We start from the raw sequence: 24,390 nt of genomic DNA on the forward strand, positions 1-24,390 counted from the left end.
GATCAGCAACAGAGGCCTCCCAGTTCTGTTTTTTTTTTTTTTTGCAGGGGCAATCGGGGTTAAGTGACTTGCCCAAGGTCACACAGCCAGTAACTGTGTCAAGTGTCTGAGGCTGGATTTGAACCCAGGTCCTCCTGACTCCAGGGCCAGTGCTCTACTCACTGCGCCACCTAGCTGCCCCAAGGCCTCCCAGTTCTGACTTAGAAGACCAGCAGCACAGCAGGCTAGCAGTGGGGTCTCCAGCTCCGACATAGCAGGCTAGTGGTCAGACCTGGCAGGCCCAGAGGCCTCAGGAAGCCTACTAGACTAGGCTAGGGGACCTCAGCACAGCTGCAAATCAGAGCCCCCTGCCCCTCCATCCCCCCATAAGCTTGGGACAGTGACCCCTGTATCCCAAGAGCAGAGGGCAACTTTAAAGGTCACAAAATAGGCTGGATAATGAGCAAAACAAAACAAACAAGTCCTGACCACAAAAACACTATTCAATAGTACACAGGATCTACACAAAAATTGATCATGTGTTAGGGCATATAAACCTCACAATCAAATGCAGAAAGGCAGAAACATTAAATAAATCCTTTTCAGATCATGATACAATAAAAATTACATTTAATAAACGGCCACAAAAAGACAGATTAATCCCAAGGGCCAGATGGACACACAAGTGAATTCTGCCAAACATTTAAAGAACAATTAATTCTAATACTATATAAAATATTTGGAAAAAGAAGCAAAGATGGAACCCTACCAAATTCCTTTTATGACACAAATATGGTGCTGATACCTAAACAAGGAATAGTGAAAACAAAGAAAGAAAACTATAGACCAATTTCCATAATGAAGATTGATGCAAAAAATTTAAATACTAGTAAAGAGATTATAGCAATATATCAACAGGATCACACTATCACCAGGTGGGATTTATACCAGGAATGCAGAGTGGGTTCATTATTAGGAAAACTATCAGTATAACTGATCATATCAATAACAAAACCAACAGAAATCATGATTATCTAGATACAGACAAAAGCTTTTGACAAAATACAGCACCCATTCCTATTAAAAACAATAGAGAGCATGGGAAGAAATGGAGCTCTCCTTAAAATGATAAGTAATCTATCTTAAACCATCAGCAAGTGCTATCTGTAATAGGGATAAGCTAGAAGCCTTCCCAATAAGATCACCTGTTTCATGACACAAGAATGTACATTATTACCACTATTATTCAATATTATACTAAAAATGTTAGTTATGGCAATAGGAGAAAAGTAAGTAGAAGGAATCAGTATAGGCAATGAGGAAAGAAAACTGTCACTTTTTGCAGATGACATGAGGTATACTTAAAGAATCCTAGAGGATAAACTAAAAAACTACTTGAAATAATTAACAACTAAAGTTGCAGGATATAAATAAAACCACACTAATTATTGGCATTCCTATATATTACCACCAAAGTCTAGCAGGAAGAGAGAAATTCCACTTAAAATAAATGTAGACAATATAAAATACTTGGGAGTCTACCTGCCAAGACAAATCCAAGAATTATGTGAACACAATTATAAAACACTTTTCACATAGTCAGGTCTAAACATTTGGAAAAGTATTTTAATTGCTCATGGGCAGGCCAAGCCAATATAATAAAAATGACAATTCTACCTAAATTAATTTATTTACTCAATGCCATTGCCAACTACCAAAGAATCATTTTGTAGAGGTAGAAAAAAAAGTAACAACAAAATTCATCTGGAAGAATAAAAAGTCATGAGTATCAAGGGAATTGGTGGAAGAAAAATGTGACGGAAGGTCACCTAGCAGTAGCAGATCTCGAAATGTATTATAATAAAACTGTAATCACTCAAACAATCTGGAACTGCCTAAGAAATAGAGCGGTGGATTGATGGAATAGATTAGGTACACAGTACGGCAGTAAATGACTATAGGAATCTAGTGTTTGATAAACACAAAGATCTAAGCTTTTTGGACAAGAACTCACTACTTGACAAAAATTGCTGAAAAAGTTGGAAAGCAGTTTGTCAGAAAGTAGTTATAGAGCAACATCTTCCATTGCATGCTAAGATAAGGTCAAAATAGCTACATGATTTGGATCTAAAGGATAATATAAGTAATTAGGGGGAGCACAGAAAATTTTACCTGTCACATCTTACAAAGAAGGGAAGAATTCATGAATGAACAAGCCACAGCATTATGGGATGAAAAATGGATAATTTTGACTGCATTAAATTAAAAAGTTTTGCACAAACAAAACCATTGCAGCCAAGATTAAATGGAAAGCAGAAAGCCGGGAAACAATTTTTATAGGAAGTATCTCTGATAAAGGTCTTATTTCTCAAATACATAGAGAACTGAGTCAAATTTATAAGAATACAAATCATTCCCCAATTGATAAATGGTCAAAGGATATGAACCGGCAGTTTTCAGAGGAAGAAATCAAAGCTATCTATAGTCATATGAAAAAATGCTCTCAATCACTATTGATTAGAGAAATGCAAATCAAAACAACTCTGAGGTATCACACCATTTATCAGATTGGCTAGCATGATAAAATAAGAAAATGCTAAATAATGGAGAAGATGTGGGAAAACTGGGACACTAATGCACTGCTGGTGGGAGCTGCAAACTGATCCAACCATTCTTGGAGAGCAATTTGGAGTTATGCTCGAAGGGCAGTCAAACTGTACATACCCTTTAACCTAGCAATACCACTACTAGGTCTGCATCCCGAAGAGATCATAAAAAAGGGAAAAGGACCCACATGTACAAATATATTTATAGCAGCTCTTTTAGTGGTAGCAAATAAATGGAAACTGGGGATACCCATCAATTGGGGAATAGCTGAACAAAGTTGTGGTACATGAGTGTAATGGAATAATATCGTGCTGTTAAGAAATGGTGAGCAGGCAGATTTAAGAAAAACTTGGAAAGACTTCCATGAAGTGAAAGTGAAAATGAGTAGGAGCAGGAGAACACTGTAGGCCAGGTATTCTTGACACAGATTCATTAATCTGTTTTTTTGTTGGAAACTTTCAATGCTGTATTTCAATATGACTGACTTCCTTAATAATCTTATGTATTTTATTTTAGGCATTTAAAAACATAATTCTAAGAAGGTGTCCATAGACTTCACCAGACTGCCACAGCACAAAAAAGAGGGAAGAACCTGTTTTAAGCCACAATTAATATTTAATAATAATTATATGAAAAAGTTGCAGGTGACAGGCACGCAGGCTCTAAAAGCAGCAAACTTATTTCCCTCTGACACCAAAGCTAATGAGAATCAACATAAAATAAAAAGGGGATTATCCAGCTGCAGAATAAACTCTAAGCAATAGTTTGTATACATAAGGGGTCAATTCTATAACATTTATTAAGCTCCAACTATATAGAGCCTATGCTAACAGCTTGAGTGTAATACCAAATTCAGCAAAAAAAAAAAAAAAAAAAAAAAAAAAAAAAGTTGACCTCATGAACTTTGGGGAAAATGTCTTCCACAAATTCATTAAGGGACTAACTAGAATATCTTCAAAAACTCCCTCTGGGAGACACCAATCTAAATGAAGCTTTAAAAGAAGCACGTCATAAGGTACTTAGGTAAGTAATACTATGATCTATGGTGATCTGTGTTAGGATCTTATCCTCCTAATGAACTATAAGTTCCGTGACTTAATCTCCCATTGGTACTGCAGATAGAAGATAAGGACATATATATATATATAGATATATATTGTTGCTATTCAGTCATTTCAGACATGTCCAACTCTTCATGACTCTATGGCAAAGATGTTGGAGAGGTTTGCCATTTCCTTCTTGAGCTCATTTTACATATTCAGAAAGTGAGGCAAACAGGGTTAAGTGACTTGACCAGGGTTACACAACTCACGAAGATAAAGTCTTCCTGACTTGCTGTCATCTCTCTTCTCTTCTCTCTCTCTCTACACACACACACACACACACACACACACACACACACACACACACACACAGAGCTGATGTTCGCAGACTGTATTGGCAATCAAGATGCGCTCTTAGCACTTAACCAAGTGCCCTTGAAGAGTTTTGGCCTTTATCTCCTTGATTAAATAAGGTAACTAAGGTGGGGCGCGGAGGTGCTAACTCCAGAGCCAACAGTAATAGTTTAAGTTCTGGTCGCTCAGATGGTGTTTGATAATGGCTAAAGAGTGCATAAAAAGAGAAGACAGAGCTATTTGCTTAGGGCTCTCACTCTTGGTGGTGCGCTGATATGGAGACTGTGGGCAGCTGTAGCTAAGAGCCCTCCAGCTTGTAAATCCGGATGTTTGGATTTTGTTGAACTCTGGTAATTATGTATTGAGATTTGAATCAGACAAGGTCTGTCTGTTGATGTTTGTATCGTAGGCAGTAGGTACACATAGATAAAAAATGACTATGTTCTTGCCCTCTAGGAGCAGACAGTCTAATAACATTCTTAGTCTATGTTGTAACAATTCAGCTAGTAGCTGCTGTGGGGGTGTAAAACCAACAACAACCAGCTCACAGAACGCTGCAAGCCCAGGTTCTTTGGATGTGCTTTACTAAGGAAAGCAACATTAAGTGGTTAACAATCTTACTTTAATCCAGCACACAAAAATCATTCACTTAGTTCAGGGGGATAAGCCAGCACCCTGAACTTCAGAGCAAATACAAACAAATTACAGAGTTTATTTTATTTTTCTTTGCCAGACCTGTGATTTCATCGGTGCAGGGAACAAGAAAGAACTTCCTCTACCAATGCAGATTGGCACTATCTCTGCAAAGTATGTGGAGCATTGAGAGGATAAGTGTCATAAGTGCCATGTACAAGATTATTCTAATTCTAAGACATGCTCTATATCCACTACACCACATCACCAAATAAATGTTAATTCATATGAACTAGTATTTACTCAGCTATGTCCAAAGGAAGCATTCTAATCCCAGATGACTGACACGTTTGTTAAGGGCTATATTTCTGCCATATTGTACAGAAGGGAAATTCCTAGCTTAATAAAAAATCTCTAGTTCAACTCCCTTTGCCTTAGTGCTATACTAATCAAGAAATCTTCTGATTTTATGACTTGGTGTTCTAAAATGAATATAACCACCAGGGGGAAAAGTCTTGTACAAACTATCTTCCAAGGTACCAATTCATCTTCCACTGTAAATGAATAAATTATATTCCAGTTCACAAATCATTATTTTGCATGTTTGCTATTGCATATTTCTGAACTCTGAAAGACTAGAAATCAGATCCTAAAACTATCAATTACTCAAAATGAGGCAGTCATCTCTAGTACAGTATTTTAAGTTAAATATGTAAGCTAGGATTATGTCTTGAAGATAATTTTAATTCATCTTTACACCATAAAATTTTTACTATAAAGCTTATAATTCTTTTTCTTCAATATTTTTTTTTCAGTATTTTTTTGGGTCTCCTTTAGCAAGTCATTGACTTGTTTTTCATGGTTTTCTTGCATCATTCTCATTTCTCGTCCCGATTTTTCCTCTACTTCTCTAACTTGCTTTTCCAACTCCTTTTTGAGCTGTTCCATGGCCTGAGACCAGTTCCATGTTTTTCTTGGAGGCTTTTGGTGTAGGCTCTTGGACTTTGTTGACTTCTTCAGACCATATGTTTTGGTCTTCTTTGTCACCAAAGATCCCAAAGTCTGAGACTGAATCTGGGTGCGTTTTCGCTGCCTGGCCATGTTCCCAGCCAACTTACCTGACCCTTGAGTTTTTCGTCGGGGTACGACTGCTTGTAGAGCAAAGAGTACTTTGTTCCAAGCTTGAGGGGATACGCCGTTGATTTCAGAGCTATTTCTATATAGCCAGCTCTGCCACCCCAGCACTCCTCCTTCCTCAAGAACCACCAACCCGGACCTGACTCAAATCTTCAGCAGGCTCTGCACTCCTGCTCTGATCCGCCACTTAATTCCTCCCACCACGTGGGCCTGGGGTCCGAAGTAACTGCAGTTGTAGCTGCACCTCCCCCGCTGCCTCTGGGGCAGTGGTCGAACCGAAAACTCTGTCACTCTGTCCCCCGTCCCCTGCAGCTTTTCCCACTAACCTTCTCTGTTGTCTTTGGTGTTTGTGGGTTGAGAAGTCTGGTAACTGCCACAGCTTGCTGATTCAGGGTGCTAGGGCCTGTTGTGCCCAGCTCCTGGTCTGGTTGGTCCTGCTGCCTCCCACGCTGAGCTCTGCTCCCCTCCACTCTGTGCGTGACAGACCTCATCCAGCGACCATCCAGGCTGTCCTCGCCTGGATCCCTGCTTCCCTCTGCTATTTTGTGGGTTCTGCAATTCTAGAATTTGTTCAGAGCCATTTTTTACAGGTTTTTAGAGGGACGTGGTCGGGAGCTCACATCCCTGCTTTCCAGCCACCATCTTGGCTCCACCCCCAGAAGTCCTAAAGCTTATAATTCTAATTGTTTTGTTCAAGTTTCCACAGGTAAAAAATGTTCTATTTTTGGGGGCGGGATTCCAAGAATAAGAATAGCATGGTCAGGAAATAGGCAATTATAGCCTAATTGTATTAACAAAGCTAAAAGAAAGTCATTGTAGTATAGCTGATAAAGAGTTAGCCTTTTTTTAGGGAAGATATGAATTCAAGTATCACTTCTGTTGTATGATGACCATGTGATGCTGGACAAGTCATTTATTCTCTCGGTGTTCTAGGTAAGTTTTTTATTTAAGATTGTAAAGAAGGTACCAGTCTGTATTGGTAGACAGTTTCCATGCAAAGGAGTTCTCTGTACCAATGAAATAAAAGGTTCCTATACCTCACAAAACAGATCCTTATCTATTCTCTTAATGTCTGCAGATGGAATCTGCCATTCTCATTTTTCTAAATAAGTTGTTATTGATGTCTTTTGGTTTTTACATCATCAGTTTTTCCCAATGTCTTCCCCATCCCCTCTCAGAGAGCCATCCTATATAACAAATGGTATTTTTTAAAGAATAAAGAAAAAGAGAAAAAGAATCAGCACAACTAATAAATGCATTGAAAAAGTCTGAAAACATGAGCAAAAGGTCGGGGTGAGACATTTTCCTGGCCTAAGAAAATTTAGGAGGCTATCAGGAAAAGTCTGTGACATTGGAGTAGCAGCCTATCCAGAGCTCACACATGCAGTGGCAGTAGCAGTGATAGCAGTAGCAGCTTGATGGTAAGGGGGTTGGACAAGTAGTGAGAAAGAGAGTATGGGGGACCCCTTGCTAGGACTGGGTACAGCTGTCAAAGACTGACAACTCTATTGCCCGTAAGTAGTTCTGGGTCACAGTTTCAAGGCAAAGAGGATCCCTTGAGCTTGTGGCTGCAGGGGGCCAGAGGCCCTTTCTGTGTAAGGGTCAAAATGTAGACCAGGAGAGGAATAACCACATTTCTCCTAGGATCTCCTTGGAAGCACCAAAAACTTGCAGACTCCTAGAACTAGGCTCTGAAAACAGTAGCATGAAAAACCTGAAGCTTGGGACTGTGGGTCTCCATCCCAAAGTGAGCAAAGACCAACTTTAACAGAATTCAAGGTCAAGAAATAGGCTGGAAAAATGAGCAAACAACAAAAACAAGAATTTGATCATAAAAAGTTACTACAGTAGCAGGAAAGACCAAGACATAAACCCAGGAGAAGACAACAATGTGAAAAAAATACAAATAAAGCCCCAAAGAAAAATACTAGTTGGACCCAAGCCCAACAAGAATTCCTGAAAGAATTAAAGAGATAAGAATGGTAGATGAAAAACTGGGAAAAGAAATGAGAGTCATGTAAAATTACAAAAAAAAAAAGAAAAAAAAGAATTTAACATCTTGGAAAAAAAGGCACAAAAATACTGAAGAAAAAAACCTTAAGAAATAGAATTAGATGAATGGTAAAAGGGGCACAAAAATTTACCAAAGAAAAGACTGGCCAAAGGGGAGAAAAGGTACAAAATCTCACTGTAGAAAAAATTCCTTAAAAACTGGAATTGGGCAAGTGGAATGACTCCATGAGAAATCAAGAAACAATAAAACAAAAGAATGAAAAAAAATAGAAGAAAAAGTGAAACCTATCATTGGAAAAACAACCAACCTTGAAAAAAGATCAAGGAGAGATAATTTAAGAATTACTGAACTACTTGAAAACTATGCTCAAATAAAGAGCCTAGACGTCATATTTCAAGAAATTATCAAAGAAAGCTATTCTGATATCTAACACTTATAAGATAAAATAGAAATTGAAAGAATCCACTGACTACCTCTTGAGATTTCTGAATGAAAACTCCAAGGAATATTAGAGCCATAATCCAGAGCTCCCAAGTCAAGGAAAAAATACAGCAAGCAGCCAGAAAGAAACAATTCAAATACTGTGGAGCTACAGTTAGGATTAGGTAAGACTTAGCAGCTTCCAGATTAAAGGAGAGAGGGGCTTGGAATATGATATTCTGGAAGGCAGAGGAGCTAGGATTACAACCAAGAACAATTTACCCAGCAAAACTGAGTATAATCTTTTTTTTGGGGGGGGGGGGAGAATGGACATTTAATAAAGGATCCTCGAGCATTCCCAATGAAAAGGCTAGAGCTAAGAATAGAAAATTTGACATTCAAACACAAGATTCGAAGCATAAAAAGATAAACATGAATGAGTATTCATAAGGGTTTCAATAAAGTAAACTGTTTACATTCCTATATAAGATGATGATACATGTAACTCTTAAGAACTTTACCATTATTAGGGAACCTAACAGGAGTTTACGCAGACGGAGGGCATGAATTTGAGTTGATTACACTGGAATGATTTTCCCCGCCCCCCAAAAAATGAAGGGATGAGAAAGAGAGATGCCCTGGGAGAAAGGGGATGGGAGAAGTAGAATTAGGAAAATTCTCTCACATAAAAAAGGCACAAGAGGAAGAGCTTTTATAGTGGAGAGGAAAATGGCAGGGCAGGGGAGGAGAGAAAATGTTGGCCAATGCTTGAAACTCACTCTCACTGGAATTGGTTCAAAGAGGAAAGTGTGTGTGTGTGTGTGCGCGCGCGCGTGTGTGTACACACACATGTGCACACACACACACATATTCAGCTGTATACAGAAATGTCATTTGCCTAAGAGGGAAATAAGAGGGTAAGAAAATAAGAGAAAGGAGTGGGGGGGAGGTTATAATAAAAGGAAGGACATTAAATCGCTATTTATTTAAAAAAGGCAAATTAAAATAACTCTGAAGTACTACATTATACCTATCAGAAATGACAAATACTGGAGAGGATAACAGGTACACTAATGAACTAGGCCCAAAAGGCTATAAAATTGTGCATACCCTTTGACCCAGAAACAACATTGCTAGGTCTATATTACAAATAGATCAAAGAAAAAGAAAAAGGACTTATATATACAAAAATATTTATAGCAGTTTTTCTTTTTTTATAGTGGCAACAAATTAGAAATTAAGGAGTTGCTCATCAACTGAGTAATGGCTGAACAAGTTGTAGCATATGATTACGATGGAGTACTACTGTGCTGTGGGAAATAAGAGGGATGGTTTCAGAAAAACAGAGCAGAACCTATATGAGCTTGTGCAAAATGAAGTGAGAAGGACTGGGAGATCACTGTGCACAGTAATAGCAATGTTGTAACGATAGTCAACTGTGAAAGACTTGGCTACTCTGATCAATAGAATAGTCCAAGACAACTCCAAAAGACTCATGATGAAAAAAAAAATGCTATCCATCTCTAGAGAGAGAACTGATAAATTCTGAATGCAACTGAAGTATAATTTCCTCACTATTTTTCTTGCTTTTCAAAAAAAATAGCTAATATAGAAATATGTTTTGCATGATTTCACATCATACTGCCTGCCTTCTCAGTGGGTAGGGGAGGGCAGGGGAAGGAGGGAGAGAATTTTAAACTCAAAATTTAAAAAGAAAAGAATGCTAAAAATAAAAACATTTGATCTTTAAATATTAAAAAATTATTAATCACCTCTAAAAAAACTTAAATTACATTCTCCTACTTAAGCCACAAAAGGTCACTAAATAAGAAAATAATTGGCAAATGCTAGCAAGCTATAATACTGTTGAGACAAGAATAGCCCTCTTCTTTCACTTTTTGTAGAAACTATTATTGCTACTATGTGCATAAAGTAATTTTAACAGTAAAACCTGTAATGATGTAATTTCTGAGGAAAAGATTCCCCTGGGTAATCAATAAAGAGAATTTGGAAAAGGGACTTAATCTTATAACCTGAGCCAGGAAACAATTAGTCACTGAGGCATTTAAGCTTAAAACATAACAGTCATCTCTGCTCTGCAAATAAGGAGAAAAATGGCAATATTACTTAAACAAGAATACAGGTGATAGGATTTAGAGGTAGAAGGGACCTTACAAGATCATTTCCTCTAACCTTTGCATTTTACAGCTAAGTCCATAAAGACTGAAAGTCTTTCCCAGGGTCACATAGGTAATTAACTGGCAAAGCTAGGATTAAAAACACAGGTTCTCTTAATTCCAAATCCAATAATCTTTCACTATATTCTTCTACACATTATTTTGGGGTAGTTACAGTATAACTGCTAAAATAAAGCCCATAAACAATTTTTAAGAAGTTCAGCCAATAATGATCTAATGCGTGCTGTGGGAACTCAAGCAGAAAAGGGACACACAAAAAAACCCCTGTAGGTTGCACATTAACTTAGAAAGCTACATATTAGCATGTTTTATGTTCTACTGTACATGAATTTGTTAAATTTTCCCAATTATATTTTAATCCAGTTCAGGCCATTGTAGCCCTGTGTCTGACACTTAGGTAGAGGAGTGACACTGACACACACACACACACACACACACACACACACACACACACACACAAGTGGGTTGCTGCTCACTCAGGAGCCATTATCTCAGCAAATCCCTCTATTTTACTACCATAGACAACTGTATGAGAACCTGTATCAGAACCAGCAGTTATCAAGCCTCATTATTTGCTCCCTCAGACTGTCCCAACTAAACAAAATAAAACTTGGGAAGGACTGAGAATTAATATGTTATGATATACTAACATAACAGAAACACTACAAACAACAGAAGATAAATTTCAGCATTTTCATTCATGGTCTTTAAAAGAAACCAATATCTAATATGTAAATGGAAAGGTGAAGTAATAAACATTTTCAGAAAAAGTTGAGAGATTGTCACTTCCACATACATACTAATCAATGTGATCAAATCAGAAGAATTTTTTTGTCAGGCTGAATTATTCAGAAATTTTATATATATATATACACATGTGCATGTGTGTACATATGTGTGTGTGTATATATGTATATATATATGTGTATATATTTCATAGGTATTCAAAGAAATTATCTGTTGCCACTGTCTCAGTTAAGTCATTAAAATATCCCCTTATTCATATAAAGCATTCTCCAGATTAGTCCAATTTCTGTCAAACCCTTTTGGTACTAATTCAGTATCTTCTGGGAGAAGCCAAGAGGAATTTAAATGACTTCAAATTAAATTTATAGACCTTTATTCCCTTCAAGAGATTTCTCTGGGTGAGGCTGAAACACGATAGGTCAATGTAGATCCTCAGAAAGAAACAAAATACTCTGGGAAAACAGGGCAGTAGTAAAAAACAATCTCCCTAGGCTTCTAAAAAGTAGGAACGGTATAAATCTGTTGAGGAAATTCTAGGCCAAACAGATGCTCATTGAAATCCAAGAGTAGAAAAAATGGCAGACAATAAGAATGCCTTGTAATACATCTCTTAATCAAAATTATTTAATGTCATTCTTTTTTTTAAAAAATGGAAAAATTATTACTCCATGGCAAGCTGGTTCCATGCACTCTCTTCCAATGCAGGTTAACATACACATTTCTGCTCAATCCCTAATCCTACTCTGAATTTAAGTATGAGCATGGTAAGTTAGGAACAGCAGAAAGCAACTGTCTCCCTATTATATCCAGTACAAAGATAAAATGCTTTGTTTGGAATTTAAACCCCAACACAACCTGGTCTCTTTCTATCTTTCCAGTCTTCTTATACTTTACTCTCCATTTCCATGTGCTCCGCAATTAGCCAACATTTGCATGTCTTTGAACACAACATTCCTCCCAACTGTAAGCTTTTTAAACACCCAGAATGCTCCCTCTTCCCACCTCCACCTCTGGCATTTCTGGTTTCCTTCAAAACTCAGCCCAAATCCCACTTTCTGTAGAAGGCCTTTCCCAGTATTCTCCACTATAGTGCCTTCCCTCTGAAATTACCTTCCATCTCCAATGAGTACATCTTTAATGTTTATGGTTGGTCATTTGCGTATCTCTCCCATTATAAAATAAGAGTTCCTCAAAGGTAGAGACTGTGTTATTACCTTTCTTTGTATCCCCTTGACATAACACAGTGCCTGACATATAGTTAACAACTAATAAATGCTTGATACACTAAAAGACATTGCATGACTAATTTTTGTTTCTAGATTGTAATATAAGATGTCCTTGACTGTATTCAAGTTTAAGAAAATAAAACTGCTTTGCAATCCAAGGTACCTAACCTAAGTCACTAATACAGTAAAGTGTCTTGTGTGTTTTCACAGAGAGAGATATTTTTCTAACTGGCTACATTTTTTGCTATTATAATTACAAATAAATAACTGGTCATCGTTCTGTAATTAGGCAATTACAGATTTAAATTGTATGACAGAAGGACAATGAACAACTGGATTCTTCAAAAATCTTATACTACATCAACTACTGAAACAGAAAGTATTTTTGTCTTAATTGCTAGTATTTAAAAAAAGTACTAACATGTCTGCCAAATAAGAGTATTTTTTCTACAATGATATACTGCTCATTTCTCTTCCTAACCGACAAGTAATTTTACCACTCTAATTACCTTAATTTTAATGACTCCATCATGTGGTTCACAATGTTGCTTCAGAAAAAGCTTTAGTCTATCACGAGAAAAGAGATGTTTCCGCCGGCTACATTAGGGGAAAGAGGGGAGAAATTATTAGTACACCAAAGAGTTAAATCTAAAACTTTGATATTTGCCTTTTATGACTAAAAATCAAAAAAAGTAAAGTTCTCACAATGCCATTTCTACAAAGCTTCCTCAAAATAATCCTAGAATATTTAAGTACCATTTGGAATAATAACTGTACTAAGAATTCCATGGCAAACACATATTACTAATAATTATTCCCATTTGTACAACGCTTAAAGGTTTGTAAAGTGCTTTTCCTAGGCAGCTAGGTGGAGGAGTGGCCAGAGCACTAGGCCCAGAGTCAGTATTAGGAAAATGTGAGTTTGGTTCCAGCCTCAGATACTTATTAGATATCTGACACTTAGACAAGTCACTTAACCTGTTTGCTTCAGCTTCCTCAACTATAAAATGAAGACGATAACAACACCTACCTTGTAAGATTGTTGTGAGGATCAAATGAGATTTATAAAGCACTTAGCAAGCACAATGTAAAAATGTTTATTCCCTTTTGCCTTTCCTCGTCCTTACAATGACCCTGTGATGTGAGCATTTATTCTAATTTTTACAGATGGGGAAATGAATGTTGTAAGATGTTAGGTCATAATCACATAACTAATAAATAAACGTCAGAGGTTAAGATCAGAACCCAGGTCTTCTAAGTCCAAGTCCAGGGTTTTATCTAAATATACATTCTAATTCTCTTAAAGAGCCAACAACATGTTTTATAACGAATAGGTCTACTTTAGAAGCCTAAAAATACCAATCAAAAGTCTCAATACTATAAAGACAACAATAGAACTAATACAATACTATTCTACAAGCAATGAAACTAATTTTGGAGGAAAAAGCCACCATGGCACCTCACTTCCTCAGCAGGACTGGGCTTCTAATGATGTTGTTCCTGGCCGGCTATGCTTCACCCTGGTCTCCCTGTGGGTGGCAAAGAATACATGGATAGACACTGGAAGAAGGGTCCCCTATGGAGCCCTACCTCTCCTGAAAATATATTTTAACCATATCACTCTTCTGCGTCATTTGTTTTCAGCTGGTTTATGGCTAGAATGTCAATTAATGGCTTTCTAGAATGAAGCACAATGTTAATATTTTCACCAGATCTATTTCAGAGACTGCTTAAAATCAAACCAGACTGGGAAAGCTTTAGACTTCTTGATTTAGGTAGTGGAGATGAAGAAGTCACAAAATTCTAAGTCTTCATTTAGAATCTATACCACTGAGGCAACTGAAATTATGATACAGCAGCTTAAAAAAAAGAAATACAAAGTGCATGGCATAGCAAATAATAGATCAGAGGATTCTAGTATGAAGTTGTCAACTACTCGAATTTGAGTAATCAGACAGCACTGATTAAATAATATCAGAACTGTATTTAGCCAACTAGGACCATCCATATGGTTCTGCTCCTTTTATCCATATGTAGGGAATGTAAAAGACAACCAGGAGAAGCCCTGTGGGAAACTTTAGAAATCAAAGGGACAGTACTGGGAGAAAAAACTTATCGGTCTTCCCGAAGTTTTCAGAAAAGCTGGTTTTGCTATGTAAGCTTTCGCCATACTTCCATATTTATAAAAAATATAAAGCATAACTAATATGTATTAGATGTTGTCTTTATTCTAAACCCAGTATAAACATCTGAACTAAAAAGGAACCAAGAAGATGCCTCTGAAGGCAAAGTTTGATTAAACGATTATGTAAAGGGAGCCATCTAGATGGGTCAGTGGAGCTGGGTCTGGAGTCAGTCAAATCTGACCTCAGACACTTAGTTTGCCTTAATCCACTGAAGAAAGAAATGACAAACCAATTCATTATCTTTGCCAAGAAAACCCCATGGTTTTGGCTTTGTATGGTCGACAGGGTCACGAAGAACTACACAAATGAACAACAAAAGGAGGGAGTTTTAGAATTGTCATTTTAAATAACATGCAAGAATTTTAAAGACCAAAATACTAATGTATTTCTTTGTAGTGTGTTTAAAAGAATAATTTTATTAAACACTGCATTTGAGAATAAATTTTTACCAATTCTTAGCCCAACAATGGAGTCCACAATCCAGTTACGATGACAGATAAAATGTATGTTTAACTGATGAAAGGGACTCATATCCAGACAAAGCAAGTCACAATACATTCAAACAATGTACATTTGTTCTTCATCAAGTGAAGACTGGCAATTGTCCATTCCATTCCAAAATTGTATAGTGTTGGAAGTAATATTCTTCCATGTTAATAGTAGCTTTTTCTAGTAGTCTTCAGAAAATGTTTTTAATCATACTAATAATTTAAGATTTTTTGAAAAGGTGCTAATTTTTAAAAAAGACTAATTTTTAAGTAGATAACCAATTCCCTAATGTCTCTGTGAAAAGTTCCTTTATTTAAAACTAGTTTAATTCAAAATATGACAGACTAAATCTTAGTTATAAAAACACTTCAAAGTGTACATCTATGAGTTTTAAAGATCAAAATTATACAGTTCAAATCTTTACAGAAGTTGAAAAATAAAACTTCACATGGATATATTAACCAATAAACTTTATAGGATCAGCCCAATGACCAAAATTGTATTATCTTTTGTGCATCTTTTCATTTAAGAAGATAAATTCCAGAAAGTTTTGGGAAGAATGAAAAATAAATGTGTAACTCAAATGCATACATAACATTACAATGGAAAGCCAAATGATAAGGTATGTATAGTGGAACAAAAAGACAAAACATCCTTGTCCTCCAATGAAAATATATTCTTTTAAGGTTTCTAGAATTCTATATCCTTTGGAATAACTGCAATTTTTAATTTCAAATTCTATTTCTCCATAATGTAAACCGTGACTGACTCTTATCAAAGGGCCCTACTCTTTTATAGACTGGTGACCTCATTTACTCAGGAGTGCCATCCAAGATGCAGACTGCAATCTATCTACTACTTTAAAAAGAAAGAAAGAGCGTGGTAAACTAAAAATAAAGAAATTTATTAAAAAAAAAAATTCAAAAAAAAAAAAAAAAGAAAGAAAGAAGGAGTGGAGGATAATTTATGTCTTTTTAAAAAATATCACCATAATTTCTTGCGATATTCCCATCCCCAGTCCTCACCCATAGGATGCTTTGTTTTTTTAAAAACCAAAGGACAGGGGAGGGTGGGAGAAAAAGGGATTGGGGAAGAGGGGGGAGAATAATATGAAGAGAGGGAGATCAGCATAACTGTAGTGAAAGACTATAAAAGTCTGATAATATTTCAAGGTGCAACATTTGTGGACCTCCAGGCTCTGTTTAAAGGAGTGAGGTGAGTGTCCTCTCATTTCTTTTTTCAAGCCATTTTTGTTTTTTTATTTTTATAATGTTTCAACATTCACTTCTGCTTTTATAATTTTTTTTCATTCCATTGTTGTAGTCATTAAGGGTATCATTTTCTGGGCTCTACTTCATTCTGCTTAAATTTACAGAGATCTTTACATGCTTTTCTATATTCACTATATTTATCATCTCTAACAACACAATAATATTCTATTACACTCATGTACCCTATATATAGATATATGTTAGCAATTCCCCAATTACGTTTCCAATTATTTGCTAGCACAAAAAGTACTTCTATAAATATTTTGGTATATATGGGGGCTTTCTTACTATTGATGGCCTGAAGTATAAGTCCGTTAATGGACTTTCCCGGTCAAAGTATATGGACATTTTAGTCATTTTATCTGCATGATTCCAAATTGCTTTCCAAAGAGGTTTTTCTTATTCACAGCCCCACCAATAATGTCTGTTTTTCCCAGAAGCTATATTGAATGCCTACCATCCCACAACCCCTCCAATACTGATTACTCCCAACTTTAGTTATCTTTTCAAATTTGCAGCATATGAGGTGAAGTTGTTTTGATTTACACTTTTCTTATTAGTAATTTGGAGCATATTTTCACATCAATTTCCACCTCTTTTGAGAACTATTGGTTCATGTCCTTTGACTTTTTAACCTTTTTTTGGTTTTGGAAGCAATTGGGGTTAAGTGACTTGCGGAGGGACACAGCTAGTATCTGATACTTCTTATCTATTTTGAAAGAGCTTTTGGTTTTGCTTTTAGTTTTATACATACATACAGATATATAGATATGCATACATGCGTATTATATACACACATTCATATGTACATGTGCATTTATATATGTTAGGGAAGGTGAGAGAGTATGTGATTTTGTTACCCCAAATACATAAACAATTGGTACAGAATTGGATGATAGGTTTTTTTCCCCCTTTCAATCAATTCCCTTATTCTAGGTATATTAATTTTGTTTCTGTAGAAGCTTTGCAAGTTATTAATTTATCGTCCTTTTATAAAGAAGAGTTATCTATTCTATCTTTCGTATTTGCTTGTTTGGTTAAGAATATATCTCATACCCAGGACTATTAAGATGCATATGATCTGCTTCTTTTTTATATTATGATGTTTAAAAATAAGGTCACCAATCCACGTAGAATTGTTGAATATAGTGCCAGGTACTGGCCTGAGGTTAATTTGTACCAAACTGATTTCAAATTTTCTCACTAGTTATCATCAAATATGGAGTTCTTTCCTAAGTAATCTGCTTTTCAGTTTGTGAGAAAAACCAGGAGAATATATTTTTATAACGATATTGTAAAGACAACACTGAAAGACTACTTCCTGATGGCAACTTAGCCTGCCATTATTTCTGATTCTCTCTCATCTGGTCTGTTCCACTGAAGTGCCTCTATTTGTAAAGGAAGAAAGTGGTCTTTTTAAAAAAAATTTTTATTTTTAACATTCATTTTTTAAAAATTTTGAGTTCTGAATTCTCTTTGTCCCTCACACCCCTCACCTGCCCATTGAGAAGAAAATAAGAAATGTGACATCAATTATATGTGTGAAATCATGCAAAACATTTGGATATTAGCCATGTTAAAAGAAAAAAGCAAGAAAAATAAAGTGAAAAAATTATGCTTCAATCTGCAGTCAGACTCCATCAGTTCTTTCAATGGGGGTATATAGAACTTTTCATCATAAATCTTTCAGAATCATCTTGGATCATTATATTGCTGAAAATAGCTAAGTTATTCACAGTTGATTATTGCACAGTTATTGCTGTTACTGTGTACAATGTTCTCCTGGCCTTGCTCACTTCACTTTGCTTCAGTTCAAATACATCTTCCTAGGTTTTTCTGAAACCAACCTGTTTGTGATTTCTTATGGCACACAGTATTCCAACACAATTATATACCACAATTTGTTCAGTCATTCCCCATTAATGGAAATTCCCTCAATTTCCAATTCTTTACCACTACTAAAAGAGCTGTTATAAATATTTTCTACATATAGGTTATTTTCCTCTTTCTTTGATCTCTCTGAGATACAAGCATAGTAACGGTATTTCTGGATCAAAGAGCACACAGTTTTATCGTCCTTTGGGCATAATTCCAAATTGTTCTCCAAAATGGTTGGATCAGTTCACAACTCTACCAACAGTGCGTTAGTGTCCCAATTTTCCCATATGCCCTCCAATATTTTTTGTCCATTTCTTTTTTGTCACATTAGCCAATCCGATAGGTGTGAGAAGGTACCTCTGAGTTGTTTTAGTAATGCAGCATTTCATTTAGAGCATTTTTTCATATGACTATAGATAGCTTTGATTTCTTCATCTGAAAACTGCCTGTTCAAATCTTTTGACTCAATTGAGAAATGATTCTTATTCTTATAAATTTGGCTGAATTCCTTAGATACTTGAGAAAAGAGATCTTTATCAGAGATACTTGTTGTAAAAATGTTTTCCTAATTTCCCATTTTCCTTCTAATTTTGGATGCTTTGATCTTTTAATTTACTGTAACCAAAATTGTCCATTTTTCATCCTATACTGCTGTCTCTTGTTCAGTCATGAATTCTCCCCTTCTCCACAGATCTGACAGATACTTTCTGTGCTCTCCCTAATTATTTATATCATCTTTTAGAACTAAACCATGTAGATATTTTGACCTTATCTTGGTATACCGTGGGAGCTGTTGGTCCATAACTAGTTTCTGACAAACTGCTTTCCAATTTTCCCAGCAATTTTTGTCAAGTAGTGAGTTCTTGTCCAAAAAGCTGAGATCTTTGTGTTTATGAAACATTAGATTTCTATGGTCATTTACTGCTGTATATTGTGTACCTAATCTATTTCATCAATCCACCACTCTTATTTCTTAGGCAATTCCAGATTGTTTGAATGATCACAGAGCTTTATTATATTTTGAGATTTGGTACTGCTAGGTGACCTTCCTTCACATTTTTCCCCACTGATTCCCTTGATACTCATGACTTTTTGTTCTTCCAGATGAATTTTGCTATTACTTTTTTTTCTAGCTTTATAAAATGAATCTTTGGTAGTTTGGTATGGCACTGAGTAAGTTAAATTAATTTAGCTAGAATTGTCATTTTTATTATATTGACTTAGCCTACCCACGAGCAATTAATATTTCTACAACTGTTTAGACCTAACTTTGAGCGATATAGTTCCTGGGTTTGCCTTGGCAGGTAGACTCCCAAATATTTTATATTGTCAATATTTTTGGAATTTCTCTATCTCTTCCCACTGGACTTTGTTGGTAATATATACAAATGTTGATGGCTTATGTAGGTTTATTTTATATCCTGCAACTTTGCCAAAGTTACTAATTATTTCAAGTTGATCCTCTAAGCGTATTACCTGCAAAGAGTGATAATTTTCTTTTCTCATTCTAATTCCTATTTTTTTTGGGGGGGGGGAAGGCAGGGCAATTGGGGTTAAGTGACTTGCCCAAGGTCACACAGCTAGTGCGTCAAGTGTCTGAGGCCAAATTTGAATTCAGGTCCTCCTGATTCCAGGGCCGGTGCTCTACTCACTGCGCCACGTAGCTGCCTTTCTAATTCCTATTCTAATTCCTTCCATTTATTTTTCTTCTTCTATCTGTTGCTATAGTTAACGTTACTAGTACAATTCTGAATAATAGTGGTGATAATGTGCATCTTCGTTTCACCCCTGATCTTATTGGGAAGGCTTCTATAGCTTATCCCCACTACTGATAACATTTAGTGGTGGTTGTACATTATTTTAAGGAAGACTCAATTTATTCCTATGCTTTCTAGTATTTTAATAGGACGAATGCTGTATTTTGTCAAAAGCCAAATTTTCAGTATCTATTGAGATATATGATTTGTTATTATTGTGACTGATATGGTCAATTATACTAATAATTTTCCTAATACTGAACTAGCCCTGCATTCCTGGTATAAATCCTACCTGGCCACAGTGTATGGTCCTGGTGATATGTTGCTATAATCTCCTTACTAGTGCTTTATTCAAAATTCTTGCATCAATATTCATTAGGGAAATTGATATGATTTTCAGTTTTTGCTCTTCCTGGTTTAGTCATCAAAACTGTATTTCCCCCAGAAAAGGAATTTAGCAAGACTTCTTTATCTGTTTTTCCAGATAGCTTATATAATACTAGAATTCACTGTTCTTTTGATGTTTAGTAAAATTCGTTTTTGAACCCATATGGTCCTAAGGATTTTTTCTTAGAAAGCTCATGTATGGCTTGTTTAATTTCGTTTTCTAAAACTGAGTTAAATATTCTACATCCTAGTCATCTCGTACCTGTTTGACATAGCTGTCTTCTTCTGAGTTTGTGTCTTCCACCACACTAGTTTTTTATGGTCAAATTCATTTTTTATTGTTTGCTCATTTTTGCAGCCTATTTCTTGACTTTTAACTTTACGTTAGTAGTTCCTATGCAACTTGTTCCATCTCCTTTTCTGAGATTTGATTAAGATTTCTATATGGGAATTCATATTTTCAGAGGTATTCTATTTTTAACAAGTATCAGTTTTGATAGAGTAACTGTATAATGGCAAAGTGGGATTTTTGCTGGATTGAATGCGCACTGAGTTTTAGCCAGAGACTTCTACGTGTGTTGAGTTCTAGCCAATCAGATGCTGGCTAGAGCCCAGAGTGTGAGAGAAGCAGACATCAAGAGGGCATTGAAGACATCGAGAGTTGCCCAGCATTTAAGAGAAGAGAAAAAGAATGAGCTGTGAACACTGAGCTGAACATAAACCTAAAAGAGCAGGGAGGAGACCTCTAGAGCAGAGAGATCTCTGAGAGTGAGGAGACCTTTGCTGGCAGGGACTTGCTAAAGGAGCCTCCAAACTTTGAAGGTGAGTGGAGCTGTAGGGCAGAGACCTGTCCACGGGAAGGAGGCTTACCTTAAGCCTTTTGAGAGCTGTTAAAAGTGAAATGAGCTGTTAACACAGAATATATGGGCTTTGGAGATGAATGAGATGGGGGTGTGTGTGTCTTTTTTTCCCAGAAACAGAAGTTGTGGGCAGGAATTCCTGGAACCTGCTGTCAGGCAGGAGCTTGGGAGTAGAGCAGTCCCCATGAGCTAGGACCTGGTGCAAGAGTGCAGAGCTGCCTGTGTGTGAATCCAGGTGGAGAGTATAGAGCAGTCGCCCTACAGTGCAAGAGCCATGGGCCTTGGAGTCAATCTACAGTCAAGATGAAAGATGACTTTACTTGGATGCTTGATAATGATTAAGATTGTTCTTACTGGGACCTCAGGGTGTAATGTGATGGCAAGCAGGGTGGGACTTTTCACCGTTTTTCTTTTGAAGTGCTTCTCAGCACTAAGGTAATCAAGTGCCTTTGATTGAGCCTTGCCTTTGTTTCAGCCAAAAGTCTTTGATTGAATAAAGAATCTTTGATGACCTGCTTAAGTCACAAGAAAGCCTAAGTCACATGAGTTTGAGTCACATGGTTGTGCTGCCCTCTGACCCTTAAGTAGTATATACCTTGGGGTTAGCATTTTGCTTTGGGGCTTATGAATGGGAAGAGTATTCCTGTGATTTGGCCAGATGAGACTCTGGGTAGTTGTTAAGGAGGTACCCTGCCCCCACCGCCAGCTTTGAAAACCCAGATGTTGGTGCTTCTCTCTCTGGTAACTATGTATATATGGCTATGGACAGATGGCTAAAAGCTGTCTGCTGAATTGTGTTATTTGCTGTTTATATAATTTCTGCTTGTAATTTCCGTTTCCTCTGAACTAAGCGAATAACATGTATGTTTAATTAAAGTAAGATTATAAACCCTTTAAAGTTGCTTTCCTTAGAAAAGCAGATCAAAGAACCTGTGCTAGCAGCCCTCCTGTGTGCTGGTGTTATTGGCCTTACACAGCCACAGGAGCTGCAAGTAGCATTGTTGTCACAAACTGATAATTCTTTTCATTTCTTCTTGCTGTTGTGATACTACCTTGTTCACCTTTATTTTATCTTCCTGCTTTCTTCTTTTTAACAGAATTTGCTAACGGATTATAAATGTTATTAGTTTTCAAAGGGGTAGTTTTAATTTTATTTATCTGTTTAGTTTCCAACTTATCTATTTCTATCCTAGTTTTAAACATTTCCTCTTCTTTACTTATTTTAGCTATGTATGTTAACTTTCTAATTTTTAAAAATACATATTAAATTCATAATCCTCTTTTTGCTATTTTATTAATGTAGGTTTACAGGGGTATGATTTTTTTCCCGAGGACTACTTTAATTGCCTTTCAGAAATTCTGGCATATTGTTTCATCATTACCATGTTTTTCATATGTCTATTCATTGTTTATGTGTTTTGTTCTTTCATCCATTCATTATTTAGGATTTTATTGTTAAGTTTCTATTTTAGTCTCTGTCTTTTGTTTGTGCTCCCTGAACTAAGGGTTATTTTGGAAGGTTATGGTCTTTAAAAATGTGCTGATTATTTACCTGCAAAATCTCCATACCTTAATACACAGTCAATTACTGTAAACATTCACTGTGGTGCTAAGAAATAATAAATTCTTTAGCAATTTCATTTAGAAGACAGCAAGTCTTTTAGTTCTAGATTTTTCCAGCAATTTAGTCATTGCTACAAGTTACAATTTTTTGTTTAATCTTTCTTTTAGACTTATCCAAAACTGAGAGAGGGACACTGAAATCTCCTGACATTGCTATAGACTGTCTATATTTTCTTAAAGCTGTTAATTTTTCCTATGGAACATAAAAGCTGAATACTAATATCAATTTGTTTATGGTTCCTTTCAATTTAATGTCATTTCCTTGTTTATTCCTTTTTCTATTGTGAATATTTGTTTTTCTCTTTGTCTGTTAGCATGATTTAAAACTCTTGTGTTTTTTTGGATTCAACTGATGCATAGTAAATTCTGTTCCAACTCCTCATTTTTATTATGTTTATATTCTTATTTAAGTGTTTAAGTATATAAGTGTTAGGGTTTCTTGCAAGGAACAGAATGCAGGGTTTTGTTTTCTTATCCAACCTGTCACACTTTCATCTTAATGGAATGTCCATTCATATTTAAAGTTATGAGAGTTAATTTTATATCCTTTTTCTAATATTTATAATCCTTCTATTTCTTCCCATACTATGTAACTCTTGTCCCTTTTCCTTCAAAAGTTCCACCCCAAGGAGTCCAATCAATACGCCAGAAGCATTCCTTGTTTTCTGACATCAAAAGATTACCTCGGAAGCACTGTCCCTCTCAACCCTTACTCATCCCATGTGAACACCCCATTTTTCCCCCTCCCTGTCATACAATTCCTTGATGGCATCTTTTACTTCTGTTCATGTTTGGAGTTCCTTATTTGTTATGTTACAGCCTCCTTGTACCACCATGAATCTCTCTCCATTATTCCTCTATATGATATTTATCTTTGGTTCTATGAAAGCAATGGTCTTGATGCCATATAACAACAGTCAAATATTACCACTCAAAAGACAGACTTTTATTGGAACCTTGGAGTCAGTAGCTTGCTCTTTTCCTGGGCCCAGCTCACTGTCCATCTGTACTGTCTTCCCTGCCCTACTCCAACACAGAGAAACACAGACACACACATACAACTGGAAAAGCTGCAAAAGCTATCTATCAAAGTAGATATTAAAATCTAAACAACGGGCATTCTTCATTTACCTGGTTACTCTGCAGTGGATTACAGACAGGCCAAATTACTTTCCTAATTAGAGATCTCTTCTATATGGCTCTGTAGTGTCTCAGACCTTGACGTAATCAATACAATGTCATCCACAAAAAGGAGCAAAGAATCTACCAGATTTCTCCATTCCATGAAAGGAAAGATTGAGTTGGCCAGTAAATTTTCCAAAAACAAATATAATCAATATAAAATTCATTTCTAAATTAAACCAAATGCCTTCAGCCTCCTGTCACCATCAGCTCACAAATGAAAAAAAAAATTAGAAATAATTTTAGAAATTTATGAATATTGGGAGTAACCTAATTGTTTCTAAATATTCTGTCATTCAGTTTGAAATACTGATTAGGTAACAATTTAGTTCGTAAATTACTAAGAATAAATTACAGGTTAAAAAAAACCCCTATAAACCTAATTTAATATTTAACACT

General features: G+C 36.1%; 1 protein-coding gene across 1 annotated transcript in view; it reads right to left on the reverse strand.

The window, feature by feature from the left end:
* BAZ1A (bromodomain adjacent to zinc finger domain 1A) overlaps positions 1 to 24,390 on the reverse strand; it is a 118,881-nt gene that overhangs the window by 65,862 nt on the left and 28,629 nt on the right. The window contains exon 6 of the mRNA XM_036751188.1: positions 12,868 to 12,955. Within this exon, the coding sequence (XP_036607083.1) occupies positions 12,868 to 12,955 (88 nt within the window). The remainder of the gene's footprint in view (positions 1 to 12,867; positions 12,956 to 24,390) is intronic.

The sequence above is a fragment of the Trichosurus vulpecula genome, chromosome 3 (genome assembly GCF_011100635.1).
Source record: "Trichosurus vulpecula isolate mTriVul1 chromosome 3, mTriVul1.pri, whole genome shotgun sequence".
NCBI classification, from domain to species: domain Eukaryota; kingdom Metazoa; phylum Chordata; class Mammalia; order Diprotodontia; family Phalangeridae; genus Trichosurus; species Trichosurus vulpecula.